Source organism: Calliphora vicina, chromosome 1 (assembly GCF_958450345.1).
Source record: "Calliphora vicina chromosome 1, idCalVici1.1, whole genome shotgun sequence".
Classification (NCBI taxonomy): domain Eukaryota; kingdom Metazoa; phylum Arthropoda; class Insecta; order Diptera; family Calliphoridae; genus Calliphora; species Calliphora vicina.
Genome location: NC_088780.1, coordinates 13,396,253 through 13,417,535, shown reverse-complemented (window position 1 = coordinate 13,417,535; position 21,283 = coordinate 13,396,253). Strand labels below are relative to the sequence as shown.

General features: G+C 30.2%; 1 protein-coding gene across 1 annotated transcript; it reads left to right on the top strand.

Annotated features, from left to right (window-relative positions):
- Window positions 1-1,959: 1,959 nt before the first annotated feature.
- On the top strand, window positions 1,960-9,937 carry HHEX (Hematopoietically expressed homeobox). The gene is made up of 2 exons (XM_065498735.1): window positions 1,960-2,500; window positions 9,406-9,937. The coding sequence occupies exons 1-2, from the start codon at window positions 1,960-1,962 to the stop codon at window positions 9,927-9,929; spliced, it is 1,065 nt and encodes a 354-aa protein (XP_065354807.1). The 3' UTR covers window positions 9,930-9,937.
- Window positions 9,938-21,283: the final 11,346 nt, after the last annotated feature.

Sequence of the window (21,283 nt, the reverse complement as noted above, 5' to 3'; positions counted from 1 at the left end):
AAAATAGTCGTTTGTTTTAGGTAACTAATTCCTGAACAAATTTATAATTTTTTAAGTTTTAAGAATTAATGATCAGAGAAATTAAAGTGGACCCCTTATTTTTACAAACATAATTGTTGCATCTCAATGTACTTATACTTTGTCTTCACCATAGTCATCTTTATCAGTCACCAAAAAACGTTTCTTAACTCAATTTTAAAATTACATTAGTAATAAGATTTATAATTGTAAACATTTAATTTAATTTTCTTATCAGCTTTACACTAATGGGTTAATTTAACACCTTAACATTTGCTACCGTATGTATACAACCCTGCCAGATAACAGCAAAACTACAATGATTAACAATTAGTAGTAGAAGTCGTACTATACAGATCAAAGCCGAAAATGCCGAAACCCTTAAATGAAATCAAAACAGCAAAAAAAAAACTCATAAAACAAGGTGTTGGCGGCAGAAAAAAATCAACACAAAGATTTGAGAGTGTCATATATTATTAAAAAGAGTTTGGGGCAAAAAAAAAAGAAAAAACCTTAAAGGGATTTTCAAAGGAAAATTTACAACTGTTTTTTTTTTCTTTACATACAAAACTTATACATGGAATATGTTTTATAAAGCTCCAACCAAAAACCATTATGAACAAAAATCAAAAAACCTGTATAGACACTATCTAAACAATAAGTTTTATTATCTAACTATCATTGGACAGTCAGTGGTAGTAGTAGAAATAGTGGTCGATCGTCAGTTTGCTGTTATCAAAGTGGTAAATAGTCGTCTAATACGACAAATATGAGTATGTGAACATTTTTAATATATATTTTTTACTGCTGTATAAAGATATGAATATGAAACGTCGTCTACACAATTATTATACGGGCAAATGTATGAATATGTTTATAAACACTGTTTCCTAATGGTTTTCAATTGAAAATAATATAAATTTAATTAAAAAATAAGAAATTAGTAGATACCTTTAATAAAACCACTAAAATAAAGGGGTGGCAATATGCAGATGTAATTTAAATATGGCAATACTTGTGATAAAGGTAAACAATGCAGTTTAGTTGTTGTTGTTGCATACATAAGTAGGAGAGCATGTAAACAAAACCAGCTCTGTTATTGTATGTATGCATGTGTGTAGTAAGGAGTAGCAGAGAATGTAAACAAATCTAGTTTTGTTGTTGTATTTGTATAGGAGAAGTGGGAGAAAAAGTAAACAAATGCTGGGCAGCCATTTTGTTTATACAGAAAATGTAGCAACAATCAAGAAAACGTGTAAAAACAACTGTATTTTTTTATATTTTACATAAATATAAATGGCAATAAAAAATATTGAAATTATTTATTTTTAATTGAAAAATACAAGAAGTAAAACCTTTCTTTAACAAAATGAGCTACAAAGTAGCAGATGCAACTCCAATTGACTTGTGACTTGCATAGTTTTGCATAAAAAAAGCCAGTATTTTTATATTTCACAGAAATTAAGCAAATTTCTATAAATGTCTTATGTAAGATATTGGAAAGTGTTGGAAAATTATTCAATATTGTAGAAATTACAAACGAAAAGACAAGTTTATAAAACATTAGAAATGGTGTTATCAATAAAATATGAAATTTTTTGGTAAATTATTTAGACATTCTTAAATATTATTATCGTTTCATTTAATATCATTACACGTTTATTTAGAAGTGTATGTGTGTGCTTAGGTAGGTAAGTAGTTGTTTTTTATGGTTCCTATTAGTACACTTCATAATGCTATTAATAAAGATATCAATTACCTGCAAACATATTTCAAATTGATTTGATTAATTGTATTGAAACAATACTAATAATAATAATAATTTCATTATTGGAAAATCAGATTTTAGTAGCAATTAGACCATACAACTGTTAGGAACGGCTAATCGAATAATAATAAAAAAACATAAAAATAAAAGTGTAATTAATTGAAACAAAAAAAATGGATACTATAAAATCCAATAAATCCTCCTTTTCAATAGAAAATATTTTAGAACAAAAATCACTTAAAAATCCTCCAACAATATATAACTCCAATACCCACATACAAATACCCTCACCTTGTCACACAACAAAATCTTTGCCCTCTCCTGCCTTGGATAATGTAACCTCATCTAATCTAACACACACTCCCGATTTGGAACAATATACAGCATTTAAAAATCTCACCTTAAAACCGCCTCAAGCAGCAGTTCAAAATTCACCCTCCTCTCCTTCGTTAACTCTACAAAATACCCTGCTAAGTCATGCTGCCTCAACCAACTCCAATGCTCCTGCTTTACATTTTGATCATGTTTATGATCCTACGGCCTCGTTGTTTTATCAACAAGTTTTAAATTTACAAAAGAGTTCTGCCTTTTTAATGCCCCATTTTCAGGCGGCTGCAGCAGCCGCCGCCATGGCTAATGTTTCGTCGGCGGCGGCGGCTCGAGGAAACCAGTCGGTTTATTGTGAACCATATAATCAGTTTATGGATTGTGAAGGTGAGTGAGTCATTTATTAGTGTTAAAACAATATTTTTAATGATTAGCTAAAGCGTTTAGTTATTAATAAAGCGTTTTTATTATTATTAATCGCTAATGATAAGGAATCAATTACTTCCGTTTGGGAAATAGTTTAGAAATTAATTGAAATTGCATAAACTGGAACTTTGTACTCCTAAAATGCAAAACAACATAACATCATTTCATCAATTTTAAAAGTGATGAACAAAAGGCTATTGCAAACTGAAAAGTATTTGTCAGGTATTTGCTTACTTTCCAAGCAAAAATCTTGAAAAACTTGGCCTAATAATAACAAACACATTTCCGGATTAAGATTTTGCTTATTATAGCCTTCACCTTCGTGAGAAGGGAATATATAAGTTTGTCATTCCGTTTGTAATTTCCACAATATAATTTTTCGACCCTATAATGTAATATTCTGGATCCTTATAGATAGCGGAGTCGATTAAATCATGTCCGTCTATCTGTCCGTCTGTCTGTTGAAATCAATTTTCTGAAGACATCTTCAATAATTCTGTCAGACATGCTTTCGAGAAGTTTCCTATTTAAAATCAGCAAAATCGGTCCACAAATGGCTGAGATATGAGGAAAAAACCAGGACACCCTCGATTTTTGACCTATTTTTGACCAATATCTGGATTACTAAGTCATTAATATAGACAAATATAGCTCTCTTTCATATTGATAATTACCTAATTCTTTTGGCCTGAATTGGATGATATGTTGCTACGTGCACACCCAGCTCATGTCACATTGGAGTGATGTGAACTGGCCAACGGGATCATCAGCCCAATTATGAATAAAAAATTCCCCGAGAGTTTGTTCCCCAGGAGTTTTTTTCCCTTTGAATTTGAATAGGAATAATGAGAAAAGGGAAAAAACTCCCGGGGAATTTTTATTCATCACCCCTATCGTGAAAACCATGTGAAATTTATGTTACCATGAAATATTTATTTACCTCGAAGGGAAAATTGCTATCGTGATATTCCCCTAAACTTTTCATTCACAATAGTTGATTTTGTTCGTAGCAGCTGTTTATTGTTTACAAAATTTCATCTAAAAATTTCACAACATGGCGAATTTTTTTCACGTGAACAAAGTTTATGAACGAAAAATGGGAAATGGGAACATATTTCATGTGAAATATTGATTCGCGATAGGGGTGCATAATTGGGCTGATAATGATTTGACCTCGTTAGACTTTTTCTTGTGGGATTTTCTTAAGTCGCAGGTTTATGTGAATAAGCCACTAACCCTAGCCGACCTCAAAGCCAACACAATCCATGTCATCGGTCAAATTCAGCCTGATTTCATCAGTTTTAATGTGCATTTCAGAAGTAGTGATTTTGAGACGGAAGACAAAGATCACCCAGGCCAGTCAAAAAAGTTTGAAGACCAAGAATTGTAGGCATTATCGCGTGAAGATTGTTGTCAAACTAAATAAGAGCTTTCAAAAATCAATCAGCAATTTTAAAACGTTTGCGAAAAGCAGGCAAATTCCGTACCATATGAATTGAAGCCGAGAGACTCTGAAAGACGGTTTTGCATGTCCGAAATGAGGCTTGAACATTATGAAATAATAAAAAAAATGTTGCACCGAATCATTATTACTTGCGATGAAAAATGGATCCATTACATTTACCCGAAGCGTAAGAGATTGTATGTGAAGCCTGACCAACTAGACGAATCGACACCAAATCCAAAACTGAAAATCTAAATCGTTTGAAGCGTGCATTGACATGCATTAAAAAACGCCCAGACATAAAACCTTAATATTCCATCATGACCGGTAAAAAGTATTTAGAATGAAGTGATTGGAAAGTTTTGCCTCAGCCGCTTTTATAGGCCAGACCTTGAAGTAGAACGCTCTCTCCGATTCGTTCTTGCCCTCAAAAGATGAGAAGAGATTCCTTTGGCTCGAAATCCATAGATGTGGGACATATTGATTTTGTCCTTTCGTTTGTAATATATCGAAATATTGGTCGTAGATCCAAAAAGTATATATATTCTAGGTCGTTATAAAATTCTAAGATGATATAGCTATATTCGTCCCCATGTTGTTGGCTCGATAGGACTTCGAGGGAAATTTTGTTACAAATATTTGTTTGATACTGAAAATGGGCAAAATAGGTCAAGTGGAACTACAGTTATTGACCAAAATGAGAGACAATCTGCAAAAATTTTGATATTTTTCAAACATATTTTGTTTTTCCAGGACATTTTGCACACATTGTTCCTATAACAGCCGAATATAACACTCTTTTTACTTCTTTCTTTTTCATTTCTTCTTTTACTACTGATGTAATGCCAAATTTGGCGGGAAGTGAAAGCAATCTGAAGACAAAATTTAGTTTAAAACTTAGAGTTAATTTAGCCAAAGATTAATAAAATATTGACTGCCAAAACCAAAAGAAAATTAGCAAAAGATTAAGCTAATTTTAAAGCGTTTTTGATCACCACTATCGGCAATAACATGTGAAATTTTGTTAACATGAAATATTCATTTCCTTCGAAGGGAAAATTGCTATCGGGAATATCACGATGAACTTTACATTCACAATAGCTGGTTTTGTTCGTAACAGCTGTTTATTGTTTACAAAATTCCATCTAAAAATTTCACAACAAGGGGAATTTTTTCACGTGAACAAAGTTGATGAACTAAAAAAGGAAAAGGGAAAATATTTCATATGAAATATTGATTCGCGATAGGTGGACATGGTGGATATATTCTAATCCAAAATATTTAATCAACTACTATCGCTTCGGACCTGTCCAACGTCTGAAACGACTCAATTTCCTTAGCCTGCCCCATATTTATTTTAAAACAGGGTACAGTAAAATTTACCGCCCAGAAAAGTAAGGCTGAGTTCTCAACAGCTTCTTCATCTTATTGGCTTTGAATTCATAACCAGTTTCGGGTTTACTCTCAATCATTAAGCCCTTAGAGTGACCTCTCCGGCAACACTTTCAGCCCAATTATGAATAAAAAATTCCGCGCGAGTTTGTTCCCCGGGAGTTTGTTCCCATTGAATTTGAATAGGAAAAATGAGAAAAGGGAAAAAACTCCCTGGGAATTTTTATTCATGATTGGGCGGGCTGTTTATATGGTCACATGTTCCCTGCTAAACACTTTTTTAAATTATATTTGGATGATTTATAATAGTTTTTTAACGAAATTACCATATTTTTCGGTAAACTATAGTTTTTCCTTAAGAATTTAACATATTCTATAAAATCATCGTTATTTTTACAAGAAATTAGCATTTTTGCTAAAATAAGCTTTAGTTGAAATATGGCAACACTAGTTATTAATGTAAACAATACAGTGTTGTTGTTGTGTGTGTTGTTGTATGCAGGAGTAGTAGGAGAAAGAAATGTCACAAAAAAACTGGGTTACCATGTTGTATAAATAAAAAAAATATAACAATAGCTTAAAAAAGAGGATTCAAATGAAAAGTTGTTTATAGAAATTCTTAAAAATGCCGATTTTAGTTTAAAAAGTGAGCGTATCAACACAAATTAAAACAATTTATATTAATTATAAACAGAAAATATGGGAAAATAGTATAGTGTCCAAAAAACCGGTTTCCGGTTTAACCGAAAAAGTGTGTTTTTGAAAAAACCGGTTTCGATTATTTTTTAAAAAAAACCGGTTAAGTGGTTTCGGTTTTTTTGAAGAACCGGTTTATATTAAATTTTTATTTAATGGAAATTTAGCATTTTTGAATTCTTTATGCAATTATTTTATATTTTTTTACGAAATGTTGTCAATATTTTTAAAAATGGTATCAAAGCTTTAGAAAATATATTATTAAAACCGATTAACCGTCATACAAAAATCGGTTTGTCAAAAAACCGAAAATTTCAAAAAAAAACCGAAACCGGTGGAGTCTACAAAGATGAAAAAACCTGTTGACCGGTTTTGAATACTCTAGCAAATAGTTAATAATTCCCAAAATTATTTATTTTTCTCAAGTATTATCAATTTCTTTCAATCTGTAATACATTTTTATAGAGCGTCTATTTCACTTTGTTTAAATATTTTATCAATTGCTTTTAATGTTGAGGGGGACCTTTCTTTCTATTTTTTTGTATTAACAATACAAATGCATTCATTGTAACTATTTGCTATACATAATTGTTATTAGTTTCAAATGGCGTTTATCCATTGGCGCCATCACTTGATTTTTATATTTTGATTTGTTTGTTTAGTTGTCTATTAACAAATATTTGTTATTGTTTGTAATCATTAGAACTGTTATTATCCCATTTAATCAATCATTTTACAATGTGATTAATACAATATTTACATTATATGCAATACAAATCAGACAAATAATATTAGACTTTCTTACATATTGTAAATGCATTTTAATGATAAAGTCCCCCGAAAAAAAAAAATAAAATAGAAATAAAATTAAAGGTGTTTTGTGTTATGATTGTTTGTTTATTTGTTTGTGGTTTACACATTTTCACACTTTGGAAATGGAAAAAAGTAAAACTTCTGATAACAGCTGTCTGGTAACTTAATATTTTGATTATTTAAATAACTTTTAACATGTAATGTAATTGATTTTATGGAAGAGATCTTGTTAAATTCAGCCCAATTATGAATAAAAGATTCCCCGGGAGTTTTTTCCCATTGAATTTCAATAGGAAAAATGAAAAAAACTCCCGGGGAATTATGTATTAATAAAAATAAATTAAATTATCTTTATAAACAAGGAAATGATGATCAATCATTTCAATTAAAACAATTATATAAAAGTTAATTTAAACAAATATGTACAAAAAAACAGCAATTAAAATAATTTTAAAAATTATCTTTAGAGACAAGGAAATGGCGATCAATCGTTTAAATTAATAAAGCAAATCTATTTCATTAAAACAAAACAACAAAACTGTTATTAAAAACGATTAATAGTCGATGGTTTATGTCCATTAAAATGATAACATTTTTGTTCAGCAAACAGATAAGAGACAGCTCAACAAAACACATAATTTAAAATAAATTAAATTTATTTTAAACTTAAAAAAAAAGTATTAAATATTTCAAATATAAACTGACTACTCATTGTATTCATAGCTATCTAAATACCTAAAAGGGGAATATTTAATAATAAGGCAGCATTTAAATTATATTAAGTAACGTTAATTGATAATAAATTTCATAAGTTTATGACAAGCAAGCAAAAAGAAACAAATTCCTCTATCATATATTAATTACTTAAATGATTGTTACTTTTTCACAATATTAAATATTAATAATAATGAATACCTAGTCAGTCATGTGTTCCATTTTGCCCGAAATACATATCAATATGAATTCAATATTTGCCATTACTTTTTTTGCTATTTTGTTTTGTTGTTGTGTCTTTTTAATAAGCCATTATTTCAAGTGTTTCATTAATAAACCAATAAACATCAGCAATAGCAATAATGTTTACTTTTTTATTCTGTCTCTCTCTCTTTCTCTATCCCACCCTATACTTCTTTAATGGAGCTTTATAAAGAGAAGGCGTGTAAGATTTAAACAACCAATCAAATGTCAGCATTTGATAAACAATGTAGCGGTTTATTGTTATGGAGCTACATGGTTGCAAATTTTAGTACTTTTTTGTTTAGTATCTAGAAATGTTAGGGAAATGTGGAAATTCGAAGAAAAACAAATGTTTTTATAACAAATCTAAAGCATTTTTATGAAATAAATGGATTAGATACTATTTATACAAATTAATAATAAGATATTAATGAAATTTAGAAATTAAATTCACCTACCCCTATCGCGAATCAATATTTCACATGAAATATGTTTCCATTTCCCATTTTTCGTTCATAAACTTTGTTCCCGTGAAAAAATTCCCCATGTTGTGAAATTTTTAGATGAAATTTTGTAAACAATAAACAGCTGCTACGAACAAAATCAACTATTGTGAATGAAAGGTTTAAGGGAATATCACGATAGCAATTTTCCCTTCGAGGGAAATAAATATTTCATGGGAACATAAATTTCACATGTGTTTCACGATAGGGGTGACTATTTTTAAGTAATAAACAATTTTATTAAACATTTTCATAGGAAAAATTTTAATTTGTATTAAAAAACTGTAAAATTTTTAAAGAAAAATTGCTAATGTGATATTCCCTTGAAATTTTCATTCACAATAGTGAAAAAAAATTCCCCGGGAGTTTTTTCCTTTTTTCATTCTTCCTATTCAAATTCTATGTTAAAAAAACGAAAAGGGAAAAAACTCCCGGGGAATTTTTTTTAATAATTGGGCCGATCCATTTCCCTCGAAGGTATAATTGCTATCGTCAAATTCCCCATGAACTTTTCATTCACAGTAGTTGATTTTGTTCGTAACAGCTGTTATTTTTCGTGTGAAATATTGACCCCTATCGCAAATCAATATTTCACATGAAATATGTTCCCTTTTCCTTATCTCGTTCATCAACTTTGTTCACGTGAAAAACTTCCCCATGTTGAGGAATTTTTAGATGGAATTTTGTAAACAATAAACAGCTGTTACGAACAAAATCAACTACTGTGAATGAAAAGTTCATGGGGAATTTGACGATAGCAATTATACCTTCGAGGGAAATGGATCGGCCCAATTATTAAAAAAAATTCCCCGGGAGTTTTTTCCCTTTTCGTTTTTTTAACATAGAATTTGAATAGGAAAAATGAAAAAAGGGAAAAAAGGAAAAAACTCCCGGGGAATTTTTTTTCATAATTGGGCTGGATATTTCATGGGAACAAAATTTCACATGCTATTGCCGATAGGGGTGATTGATTCACGATAGGGGTGATTAATAAAAATCATTTAATTTTTAAACCTTTAAAACTGTTTTAAAACATTTTATATTATCTCTTCTCCTTACAGCCTACTCCCCGAATGCCTCGGCCGCCGCTGCCTTATATTGCAATGCCGCCTATCCCGGTTTCTATATGCCCGGCTTTGGTGTTAAACGCAAGGGCGGTCAGATACGTTTCACTTCACAACAAACTAAAAATCTCGAAAATCGTTTTTCCTCCTCGAAATATCTATCGCCCGAAGAACGTAGACATCTCGCTTTACAGCTGAAGCTAACCGATCGCCAAGTAAAAACCTGGTTTCAAAATCGTCGTGCCAAATGGAGACGTGCAAATCAGGCCAAACGTTCTCACTATTTACACGCTCAATCAGCACAGCAATCGGTGGCCAATAATGGCAACAATACACAAGTGCACACGGTCAATGGCGGTGTGATTAAATCAAATCATATGATCGGCTCAAATCATCATCATCCTCATCAACAGCTGTCAAATGATGAGAAACAATTTCTATCGGAAAACGATGAAAGTGATGGAGGGGGTGAGAGTGAGGATGAAGATATTTATGTGCAGGACAGGCCAAGATCGGAATAATCAAAGTTAAGAAAAATTTCTTGTGTTTGAGCATTTATTAGGTCTTTAGTAAATTTAGTTTATAAGTTATAGTATTAAATGGAACATGTAAATAGTTAGTTTGCTTTTAAACAGGGCAAGTTTTCTTGCGCAAGTCTAGGAGAGTGAGGCAAGAAGAAAGAAGATGTGTACACACTTGCTTGTACTGGCAAGTCTCTTTAATTCTCTTTTGTTTTCTCATTTTCACTATGACGTCTATTAGGTTTTGACATACAAAATTGAACACAGACTTGATGTGTGTAAACAGTCGAGCAAGTTTAAAAGGGAATCAAAGTGACTTTCTTCCAGTAAACTTGCTGTGTGTAAAAGCAGACTTAAGAAGCCAAATTTATTTATAAAATTAATCTATGTTTATAATTAAGCAAATAAAAAAATATATTTTTTAACAAAAAACCTGGTTTAAACGAACTATAAGACACTTTACTTGGTAACTAAAGGTTTTTACATTTCTGAATTCCTCTCTCTTGGGTCTATAACATACGGGAGGACGGTTCAGTAAGTCTGTGAATTTTTGAATGAAAAACAAGTTTTTGAATACAAATTCAATTTATTTTACAATCCCATCTTTTTATTCCTTAAGATATGACGATGTCATCCAAATAGGTATTTGTTTGTGAGATGATTTCATAGTTGCATAAAATCTCTTTCAACCGAAACATTTCTTCAGGTTTGGAAACAAGAAACAGTCACTCGTGGCTTAATCCGGAGAATAGGGCGAAAGAGGAAGCATTTCGTAGCCTAATTCATGGATTTTTGTCATGAAAACTGCTTATGTGTGCACCCTTTGGTGCAACCGATTGTGAGCAAATGCAGAAAGCTTTCACATACCCAAGCGATCATTCAAAATTGAAACCATTGAGCCGTGTGAGATGCCTATGGCTTCCACAATCTCTCGCACTTTCAATCTTCGATCGGTCAACAGCATATCGTGAATTATTTCAATTGTTTCGGGTAGAGGTCTCTACACCCGAAACAATTGAAATAATGGGCATCTTCCGTGCTTGTACGACCATGACGAAATTCAGTAAACCACTTTTTTACCATTGAAATTGATGGTGCAGAGTTCCCATAGCCTTTATTTGAGTGATGGTTTTAATGATCGAAATTCACTTTTTTCCAATTTCTCCTCAATTCACGAGGTAGTCTGCTATCAGTGGCTGTCAAATACAAACTAAATGACGCAGCTTGTTCAGATTTTGACCGGAGTCAACTGACAGATTCCTGTTGACAGGAGCAGTGTTGCTTTTTCTATTGAGAGCCGGGAAATTCAAAAAGTCGCGAACTTATTAACCCACCCTAGCAGTAAAACACATTTTAAGTTTCGCTTTGAGCTGTCCATAAATGATCTCCATTCATCAGCTTTGTAGCTTGAAAGTTACATTTTCTTTAAAAGGCCAGAAAAGTCATTACATCATTTTCTAAGTTATAAAAATGAAAGAAGTTCTTTTTCGCAATCTCGATAAATTCTTTGAGTCTAGAATCTAGATGCTTGCAGCTCAGATCTCTATTACGAAAGGTCAATCAAGGTCTCTTATCAAGTCACTTAAGATAACTTGTGAAAAAAGTGAAGGCGTCGTTAACACTTCAAAATCGTTGTCACGTTCATCCGAATAACTTCCATCATCTATGTGGCCGAAAAATCTGATAGATGGCCTTTTATAGGACGGTAAATCAGGATAATTTCTATAGAAAAATTAAGGAAGACTTGAACATTGAAAGAAAACCTGGATCAGGAAGAAAAAAAAGGTCTAACAGATATTGCTAAGGCAAAAGAAATTGAACAACTCTTTGGAAGAGCAACGAACACTTCTATCAGAAAAGCAGCTCTTAAAGTTAAATGCTCTGATTCTTTTGTGCGCAGAGCCAAAGTTAATGCTGGGTTGAAGTCGTATAAAGTTCAGAAAGTTCCAAATCGCAATGTGGTAAAGAACTTAAAAGCAAAAGAACGAGCGAAAAAATTTAGGTTAAATTTTAAATAAAAAAAAATACTTTTGTTGTGTAATGGATGATGAAACTTATGCACTGGCAGACATTTCACAACTTCCAGATCAAGATTTTTATGTGGCTAATGGAAGAGTTAGGCCCCTATTATGAGTTGCATTCGACAAACGATATTCGTTGGCTATCGAATATCGACTATCGAATGTAAAATTCGTATTATAAGTTGGCATCGCTGTCGAAAAGAAATAAATGAGAAGAAATAAACGAAATTTTCCATGAAGTTTCTTGTGTGGCAAGCCACACAAGGTAGTGGCCCACACTTGGCGAAGATAGTTAGACATAGAGTCATCGCGAGCAGGGAAAAGCTGGAATGAAATCAAGAACCTAGCATCAAATTGAAACGATTGGAAATCTTTTGTTGAGGCCCTATATTCCTTATAGGAACTAAAGGATTTAATGATAATAAAGCCATTTGCAGTTGTGGCAAAAGAAGCCAATCATTTGTGATTTTTTATTGACCATTGTTAGCTACAAGGTGGCGCAAAAGTAAACCTCCTATCTGAAAATGCTATAAATTTTGCGATTGGCTCCTAATGTCAGTTCTGTTTTGAAATATGTGTAGTAAACACATGCGAAATACATGTTAATAAACAATGTTACGCTACACTGCTCCAGAACGCGGAATATTGCTCACTATTTATTTGACCAATAATCTGTCGGTGACTTTGGCACAACGTGAATTTCGTCGCAGATTAGTTATGAGGCCCATTTCCATCTTAGTGGGTACGTAAATAAGCAAAATTTAAGCTTCTGGGGCACTGAAAATCCGCGTGTAACCCACGAAGAGCCATTACACCCGCTCAAAGTCACTGTATGGTGTGCTGTTTTCGCTGGAGGAGTCATCGGAGCTTTTTTCTGCGAAGACGTAGCGGGTCAAACGGTTACTGTGAATGGTGAGCGCTACAGAGCAATGATCAACGAGTTCTTTTTGCCGCAACTTAATGAATTGGGATTGGAAAACATGTGGTTCCAACAGGACGGTGCAACGGCACACACTGCACATGCCACAACCGATATGCTGAAGGATGCATTTCCCGAGCGCCTAATCTCCCGTTATGGCGATTTGCACTGGCCAGCAAGATCGCCTGATTTCACCGCTCCAGACTTCTTTTTGCGGGGCTTTTTGAAGTCGCGGGTTTATGTCAACAAGCCTCAGACTCTTGCAGCTCTTAAAGACAATCACCCCTATCGCGAATCAATATTTCACATGAAATATATTCCCTTTTCCTTTTTTCGTTCATTAACTTTGTTCACGTGAAAAAATTCTCCTTGTTGTGAAATTTTTAGATGGAATTTTGTAAACAATAAACAGCTGCTACGAACAAAATCAACTATTGTGAATGTAAAGTTCATCGTGATATTCCCGATAGCAATTTTCCCTTTGAGGGAAATGAATATTTCATGGGAACAAAATTTCACATGTTATTGCCGATAGGGGGGAATATCTGTCAAGAATGTGAAGACCTATCGCCGGAAGTTTTGGCCAAAGTGATGGAAAATGCCATAAAAAGGTCTCAAATGACAATCAACTGTGGCGGCGGCCATTTACATGACATCATATTCTCGACTTGATGTAAAATAAATTAAAAGACCAAATAAAAATAATCCACAAGAAGAATCAAAGTTTTTAATTTTTTTTTTTTTAATTAAAGCCAAAAAACATCGGAAGTTTACTTTTGCGCCACCTTGTATGACCTTTTCCCATATTTCTGGCAAGATATGGATTACGAGCCAAAAGAACTGCTCACCTTTTGAGGTCAAGAATGAATCAGGCCAATTTGGGATACTCAGTTCTGAAGTGAGGCGTATCCCACACAGAGAAAACAGATTCGTGATTGCAACCGAATTTGTTGCCAATCGAATGATTCGGTTGCAAACATAGAATATTTTGGTTCTATCAACAGAAAATCAATTGATAAAGAAGAATTACAGTTGAAGCAACCAAATTTTTATTACCCCTTCCAAATTTGTTTAGTCACAACTGTAAAATTCGGTCACTAAGGTAGAATCATTCGATTGGCAACAAATTCGGTTGCTATCACGAAACTGTTTTCTCTGTGCAGAGAGAGCGTACTTCTTCGATCAAATCAAACAGTAGTCGGACGGGGCAAGGTCTAGACTATAAAGCGGGTGAGGCAAAACTTCCCAACCACTTTATTCTAAATAGTTTTTAACAGGTATTGCAACATGTAGACTAGCGTTGTCATAATAAAATATTACGGTTTCATGTCTGGCCTTGTTTCGGCCAATGCTCGCTTCAAACGAATCAGTTGCGTTCGGTACAGGTTCCCTCCAATGGTCTGGTGAGATTTCAGCAGCTCTTAATAGTTAGAACCCTTTTGCTCTCACCAACTACAGAGCATTACCTTAGCGCCATGGATATTTGGCTTTGGTGTCAATTCGGCTGGTTGGCCGGTCATCACGTACGATCTCTTATGCTTCGGTTTATCGTAATGGATCCATTTTTCATCGCAAGTAATGATTCGATGCAAAACTGATTGTCTTTTATAGCGCTCAAGCATCATTTCAGACATACAAAATCGTTTTTCAAGGTCTCTCGACTTCAATTCGTATGGTATCCAATTTCCCTGCTTTTGGATGAATTCTGCTGCTCGCAAACGTTTTGAAATTGCTGCTTGAGTTGCTGCCAATGATTTTGCAAGATCTTGTTGAGTTTTACATTCACCCCTATCGGCAAAACATGTGAAATTTATGCGTCGATTATGGATGGCAACCGAACTTCAGTTGCGTTGCCAGAGGGCAACTACAAACTTCTGGTTGCCAATTTTGCAACAGAAAAGATAGCTGCCAGTTGCCATCTGACAAACGCAACTAATTGACCCATTAGGTTCCCATGAAATATCCATTTCCCTCGATGTGAAAATTGCTATTGTGATATTCCCATGAACTTTTCATTCACAATAGTTGATTTTGTTCGTAACAGCTGTTTAGTGTTTACAAAATTCCATCTACAAAATTTTTTCACGTGAACAATTTTGATGAACGAAAAATGGGAAAATGGAATACATTTCATGTGAAATATTGATTCACGATAGCGGTGATTAATATTCATGGAGTAAAGCCTCCAATTTTTGGTCTTCAAACTTGTTTGGCTGGCCTGGGCGATCTTTTGTTTTCCGTGTCAAAATCAACACTTCTAAACCGCACAAACCATTCCTCGCACTTTGAAACCGCTGAAACACATCCGCCATAAGCTTTGGTGAGCTTCAGAGGTACTTTTTTTTCAAATTAAAAAGGTAAAGCAAATATTCCCGCATATTAAGATTCGTTGGCACAACATTCCACATATTCGAAGCAAAATAAAAACTTTGTTGTTCACACTATAATGTTTTATAACTTACACGCAATTTACATGATGATTTTTTTTCATGTTTGCCCAGACGTCTGTTTTCATGTTTGTCGATGATTGGTGGTGCGCGGGGTAGAGACGAATGGGGGGGTAAGAAAACAAAGATGATTTCGGTTTTTCATGTTTTTTTTGACATTCCTATTTACACTCATTCGTATTCTTCTTATTATGTTTCATAATTTTTCGTTTGTTGAAGTGAAAACATCATTTATATTAAAAGAGAAATTTTTTTCAGTTAAATCAAACATTTCTTCAATTATTTTGAATTTACTTTTAAAAAACAATTAAAAAAAATTGTCCAATTTATTTTCCAAAATCAAATAAGATGTTTTCATTTAAAAAAAAATATTACGAATAAACAACTAAAGAGAAACAACAATTAAATGTCAAAACAAGTAAGAGAGCTATATTCGGCTGTGCCGAATCTTATATACCCTTCACCAAATTATACTTAAAAATATTTTTTTTATTAAATATTTTTATTTAAACAAAATCAAAATTTTGTTTTTAATGTTTTAAAATTTTTTTAAATTTTTTTTTCCAAATTTTTTTTAAAAATTTTTTTTTTTAAATTTTTTTTTTTTAAATTTCTTTAATTAATTTTTTTGGAAAAAGAATTTATTACAAAAAAAAAATTTTGATGAAAAAAAAATTCGGGTTAAAAAATATTTTGTTCCGATTTTGACTTACTATGGTCTTATATACGTCGTTGCAAAGGTCTTTGAAATATCTATCATTAGATATCAATATTGTCTATATTAATGACTTAGTAATCCAGATATAGGTGAAAAATCGAGGTTGTCCTAGTTTTTTTCCTTATATCTCAGCCATTTGTGGACCGATTTTCTCGATTTTAAATAGTGACCGAGCCGGAAGAATTTCGGAGATATTGATGTATGAATCGTGTATGTAAGTTATTTGGGGGCTTCGGAAAGTTGATTTCAACACACAGACGGACAGACGGACATGACTATATCGATTCCGCTATCTATAACGATCCAGAATATATATACTTGAAAAATGTGGAAATTACAAACGGAATGACAAACTTATATTACCCTTGCCACTCATGGTGAAGGGTATAAAAATTGTCCAATTTATTTTCCACAATCAAATAAGATGTTTTCATTTAAAAAAAAATATTACGAATAAACAACTAAAGAGAATCAACAATTAAATGTAAAAAATAAGACAAACATAATTTCATGTAAAAAATCACAGTGTAAATGTTCATGATTTTTTGGAAGATTCTCAAAAGGGAATTCGAAAAAACAGACGTCTGAAAAGTCTTAATGTAAATTGCGCCTTAGTGAGAATAAATGACTGATATTTAGCCTTCAAAATGACATACTATACGTTAATCCCCTGTCTATACATGACAAATATTTAATTATGACGTTTGTTTGTCAAGACAAAGTTGTCTGGGCTGAAGCTCTAACCTCCTGTCTAAACCTGATAAATAAACCTGGTTGCCAAGATAAAAAATCATCAGGTATAGTCTCCATTTATTGGTTATGACAAAATTGTTAGTGCTTTTGCTCAGACAACTTTGTCTTGACAACAAACGTCATTTATTGTTATGACAAATATTTGTCATGTATAGACAGGGGGTAACAATTTTGTCAGAACGAAGCAATAATACTAATACATAAATGGAGAATATACCTGATAATTTTTTATCTTGACAACCATTTTGATGTTTATCAGGACAAAAATATATCATATATAGACATGCCACATTTTTAAGTCATTTAGTTATAATAAAATTATAAAGTTTCACTTACCCCTTATTTAATTTGATGATGAATTCATTGTTGTCCTTGTATGTTATGATTTCTTCTTTAGACTTCAACGACTTGTTCAGGATTTGCTGGCTGTTATTGTGGCAATTTTCAAACTCAGTTTTCCCAGCTGCTTTAGTTGACATTTTTTCTTTTAATTTTTTTTTAGTTTAGGAATGTGTTAATAACTGGAACATTTTTGTTTATTTTTTAATTTAGTTTTTAACATTTGTTCATTTCTTTATTTTCATATATATATTTTTTTCCGTTTTTTTTTAATTATATTTTAAATTTAAAGGTTTTCTTTAGAGTATTTTTTGTGTTTGTGTGAGTGTCTGTGTTTGTGGCAAATTTTCTTTGATTGCTTGGGGTTTTTCTTTTCTTGTTTATTAAATATTTTAATATTTATAGTTTTTCTTTTTTTTTGTTAAATTATTGACTTGAAATTGCAACTTGTTTTGTATGCTTTCATTTTAAATATTTTGTTTGTTAAATATTACGTTTAATTTTGTGGTTTTTTAATCTATAACTACACAGGATTTTATTTGTAGATTTATTTTGAAAAGTTTCTTTTTAATTTTTATTGAAATAAACTTTAAAGAAAACAATTATTTGTTTCTAATTGTTTGCTTTGTTTGAAAATAAAGGAGCAGCAGTAGAAGAAAAACTGTTTATCTGTTTATAAATAGAGTTTATATAAATATTCGAGTTGTTTAAGCACTTTCTTTGTTTTCAATTTTATTTAAATTAAATTAATTTAATTGAAAAGGATGATTTAGGTTATCAGGCTCTACAAAATTTCATAATTGCATTCGTAAATATATTACATTCTGTTAGATTTAACACATTTTGCCTAAAAACATTTAAAGAATTTAGTAACTGGCAAAATAGAGTGGCATCACTAGCCGTCATTTTGTTTTAAACAACATTTGACAGACAACAGTGATGCCAAGTTTATACACTTCTTTGCTTAAGCAGGGATGGAAAATTTATACATTTACGAATGTAATCTTTCTTTTTTTAATATTTTAAGTAAAAAAAATCATTTCATTGCTAATTTCTATAAACGTTTCTCTATAAATTAAGTCTTAAAACATTAAAAATCATTTTAAGCAAGTCAAATAAAATTTAAATAATTTTAAGCAAAAAAATTTAATAAAAACATAAATAAAATAAAACAATAGCTATTAATTAATATATATGTAGTTATGTATAGTAATAATAATTAAAATAGTTTATAATTACAAAAGTTTCATTAAGAAGCCTTTAAAAAAAACATTTAGAATAAAAAGTTTAAGACTAAGTTAGAGGCTTTTAAAAAATATAATATAAGTAGTTTAGTTTGGTTTTTTTTTGTTGTTTTGAAATTTTAATAATAATTTATATATAGTAAAAATTGTTTATATAAATATATGTATGTATTGTTGTATTGTATTATTTGTATATTACTATATACGAGTATGTATAGAGTTTTTTTTTATTGTAATTAGGCAAAAAAGTTTTCCGTTTTTTTCTCTTCTATTTTTTTGTTGTTTGTTTTTAAGGTATAAAAAATTGTGAATATCGTTTGTTGTTTTTTTTTTTTGTAATATTTTTCTTTTCTTTTTTAGTATTAAACAAAATGTTATTAATATATTTTATGTACTTAATAATTGTAATAAATTTGAAATTCCTAATATCAAGTTTTCAAGTATAAGTTGGAGTAATTGTTAAATAAATAAAATTGTTTAGATTGAGTTGAAAGTTAGCAAGCAAGCAATAGCAAAAAGGATTTAAGGTTAATATCAGAAATCAGCCAAGAAAAATCAGCCTAATTTTTCACACCAAAAACGACAAATAGTCTAACTAGTCTGGAAGCCGAAACAACTCGCCCACTTATTCAAATAACACAAAATATCACTAATCGTTAATATAAAAATTTGAATATTAACGAAACAAAAAAAAAGCAATTATTTATTGAAATTCATAGTAATATAAAAATTTGAGAAATCTCTAGTTACACAAATTTGGCAGTTTTAAACAAAATTGCGACTTTTAGTAAAATCGCCACAATAAACTAGAATAAAATTCACGATTTTTTTTTTTGGGGAAAAAGTGATTAGAAATTTTCCTAAAAAAATTTTTATTTTTTTTTAAATTGTAGATTTTTGCAAAATTATATTTTTTGTGCCAAATTCAAGTTTTTAAAATGGCGATGTTTTATTTTGGAAAAAAAGTTAAATGTATCTAAAACTGGAGCAAAAAAATTCGTGATATTTTTGGAAAAAAGTGATTACATATTTATGAAATAAGCGTTTTTTTTTTTCAAAAAAAAAATCATTTTTTTTTGTAAAATTAGAAATTTTCCTAAAAAAAATTGTTTTTTTTTTTAAATTGTAGATTTTTGCAAAATTATTTTTTTTTGGCAAATTTAAGTTTTTAAAATGCCATTTTTTTTTTTTGGAAACAAAGTTAAATGTAAGTAAAACTGGAGATTTTTTAAAATTTCAGCGATTTTTTTTTAATTTCTGATTTTGGAATTTGCATTTTTTGAAACTTAGCATTTTTTGCAAAAAATTAAAATTTTCGTTTTTCTTTTGTTAAATTGAAAATTTTTGTAAAACTGGCGATTTTTTAAAATTTTAGCGATTTTTTTTTTAATTTATGATTTTAGAATTTGCCATTTTTTTTGTTAGCATTTTTTGCAAAAAAAATTAATTTTTTTTTTTGTTAAATTGAAATTGTTTGTAAAACTGGCGATTTTTCTAATTTTAGCGATTTTTTATAAGTGTTTTTTTTTTGCAAAATTAATGAAATTTATTAAAATTGAAGATTTTTCTTTTAAAATTAATGTTGTTTTTATAAATTGGCGTTTTTTATTTTAGCAATTTTTTTTCCAAAATTAACGATATTTCGTTTTTATTTCTGATTTTTGGAATTTGCGTAAACGCAAATTAACGTTTTTTCCAAAAAAAAAAATTACATTTTCTTGTTAAATTGAAAATTTTTGTAAAACTTTTTCTAATTTTAGCGATTTTTTTTCAAAATTGCTTTTTGAAAAAATTTTTTGGAGTTTTTTCTTATTTTAGCAATTTTTTTTCCAAAATTATCGATATATCGTTTTAGCGTTTTTTGCAAAAAAAAAAATTAAATTTTCGTTTTTTTTTTAAATTGCAAATTTTTGTAAAACTGGCGATTTTTCTAATTTTTGCGATTTTTTTTGTTTTTTTTTTTTGCAAAATTAATGAAATTTTTTAAAATTCAAGATTTTTCTTGTAAAATTAAGCTTGTTTTTATAAATTGGCGTTTTTTTCAAAATTGCTATTGGAGTTTTTTTTATTTTAGCAATTTTTTTCCAAAATTAACGATATTTCGTTTTTATTTCTGATTTTCGAATTTGCCAATTTTTTTTTTGGAAATTTAGAATTTTTTGCAAAAAAAATTAACATTTTCTTTATTTTTTTTTGTTAAATTGAAAACTTTTGTAAAACTGGCGATTTTTCTAATTTTAGCGATTTTTACGAAGTGTTTTTTTTGCAAAATTAATGAAATTTCTTAAAATTCACGATTTTTCTTGTAAAATTAAGCTTGTTTTTATAAATTGGCGTTTTTTTTCAAAATTGCTATTGGAGTTTTTTTTTTGTTTTAGCAATTTTTTTTCCAAAATTAACGATATTTCGTTTTTATTTGTGATTTTTGGAATTTGCCAAATTTTTTTTTTGTAAAATTAACGTTTTTTCCAAAAAAATTTTTTTTTTTTAAATTGAAAATTTTTATAAAACTGGCGATTTTTATAATTTTAGCGATTTTTTATAAATGTTTTTTTTTTTTGGAAAATTAAGAAATTTCTTAAAATGCAATAATTTTACAATTAGGGTTGTTTTTATAAATTGGCGTTTTTTTTTAAAAATTGCTATGAAGTTTTTTCTTATTTTAGCAAATTCCAAAATTAACGATATTTCGTTTCTATTTCTGATTTTTGAGATTTGCCAAATTTTTTTTTTGGAAATTTAGCATTTTTTGCAAAAAAAAATTAAATATTCCGTTTTTTTGTTAAATTGAAAATTTTTGTAAAATTGGCGATTTTTCTAATTTTAGCGATTTTTACGAAGTGTTTTTTTTTGGAAAATTAATGAAATTTCTTTAAATTCACGATTTTTCTTGTAAAATTAAGGTTTATTTTT